This window comes from Helianthus annuus, chromosome 15, assembly GCF_002127325.2.
Source record: "Helianthus annuus cultivar XRQ/B chromosome 15, HanXRQr2.0-SUNRISE, whole genome shotgun sequence".
Classification (NCBI taxonomy): domain Eukaryota; kingdom Viridiplantae; phylum Streptophyta; class Magnoliopsida; order Asterales; family Asteraceae; genus Helianthus; species Helianthus annuus.
In genome coordinates this window covers 93,115,153-93,116,988 of record NC_035447.2, presented here as the reverse complement: position 1 = coordinate 93,116,988, position 1,836 = coordinate 93,115,153, and the positions used below count along the sequence as shown (strand labels likewise).

Genomic DNA, 1,836 nt, shown 5'->3' with positions numbered 1-1,836 from the left:
CACTATACTAAGTCCACGATGGGTGCACTTGCCCATATGTGTGTTTAGTGTTAGTAAATATCGTGTTTTATAAATTTAAAACTTGGTTAAAGGTGTAAAAAGGGGCTAAAATATATATCTAAATTATATACACACCGACACGCATCAGCAGCCCATCCTAAATAGCCCAACCTCACAACCAAGATAAACAAAAGGTTAAAATATGGATAAAATAAATGGAAACAAACTAAGACACGTTATAATATGCACATTTATACTGGATAGATATAGGTATTTTAACATCCCCCCTCAGTTTAAATGTGCAAAGAAATTGAACATACCCAGTGACTTACACATTTCAGAATGAGTTTTTGGAAGCAAGCCTTTAGTGAATATGTCAGCTAGCTGGTCCTCAGTCTTAACACCTTTTGTTTTGATCAATCCGGATGCAATTTTCTCTCTTAGGAAAAACAAATCAACTTCAAAATGCTTAGTCCGGTCATGAAAGACAGGATTAGCAGCAATGGACAGCGTTGCAGTGTTGTCACACTTCAGCTCAACCGGAATATCCACAGCACCATTAAGCTCTCTTAACAGATTTAGTAGCCACAATATTTCACACGTGGCACTACACATAGACCTGTATTCGGCCTCAGCAGAGGACCGAGAAACAACACTTTGTTTCTTACTCTTCCAAGACACCAAAGAGCCCCCAAGCAAAATGCAAAAACCTGTGACAGATCTTCGGCTGTCCACACATTTGGCCCAGTCTGAGTCTGCAAAAGCAGTTAACTGGAAAGGGGTGCCTTTGGTAAACAGGATTCCAGCGCCAGGAGCATTTTTGAGATATCTTAAAACTTTGAAAGCAATTTGGGTGTGAGCCTCAGTGGTCTTATGCATGAACTGAGATAGGTAATGAACAGAGTAGGCAATATCAGGTCTGGTGTGAGATAGGTAAATGAGTTTTCCAACAAGTTTTTGATACTGTGTTGGATCCACTGGTTTAGAATTATTTGATGTCAGATTTGTCAAAACATGGTTTTGATCAATGGGACAGCTATTTGGCTTACTGCCACTCATGCCATATTCATTCAATAAGTCCATGCAGTATTTTCTTTGAGAAAGACAAATTCCATTATTTGATTTTATTACTTCTATTCCAAGAAAATACTTTAGTAAACCAAGATCTTTGATCAGGAACTCATTTTTTAAAAGGCTCTTTATTTTATTAATCTCATGCTCACAATTCCCTGTTAGCACAATATCATCAACATAAACCAAGAGAACAACAAAGATAGATTTGTCAGACTTGATAAACATGGAATGATCGCATTTGGATTGTACAAACCCAATTTTGACTAAGGTTTGGACAAGACGCTTATTCCACATACGAGGGGCCTGTTTTAACCCATACAAAGATTTGTTCAACTTATACACTTTACCCTTCTGATTAACATTTAAACCATCTGGAAGGGTCATGTAAACATCTTCCCTAAGATTGCCATATAGAAAGGCATTGTTAACATCAAGTTGGTATAGGGTCCAGTTGTTTTGGACAGATAGACCAATAACACAACGAACAGTAACCATCTTGACTACAGGGGAGAAGTCTCCTCAAAGTCAATCCCTTCACGCTGATTAAACCCTTTAGCTACAAGCCTAGCCTTAAATCTATCTATTTCGCCTGTTGATTTGTATTTTACCTTAAACACCCACTTACAACCAATAGGTTTAGTACCACTAGGGGAGTCCACAATATCCCAGGTATTGTTCTTATAAAGGGCTGATAGTTCATCGTTCATAGCATCAATCCACCTTTTATCTTTAAGGGCTTCTTTATAAGTTTGAGGTTCAACA

At 37.9% G+C, this 1,836-nt stretch overlaps 1 protein-coding gene across 1 annotated transcript; it reads right to left on the bottom strand.

The window, feature by feature from the left end:
- Window positions 1–288: 288 nt before the first annotated feature.
- LOC110913894 (uncharacterized mitochondrial protein AtMg00810-like) lies at window positions 289–1,569 on the bottom strand. The gene has a single exon (XM_022158712.1). The coding sequence runs from the start codon at window positions 1,567–1,569 to the stop codon at window positions 289–291; it is 1,281 nt and encodes a 426-aa protein (XP_022014404.1).
- Window positions 1,570–1,836: the final 267 nt, after the last annotated feature.

Excerpts from the sequence above, each read along its gene's own strand:
- LOC110913894 (XM_022158712.1), bottom strand. The coding sequence starts at position 1,569 with ATGGTTACTGTTCGTTGTGTTATTGGTCTATCTGTCCAAAACAACTGG.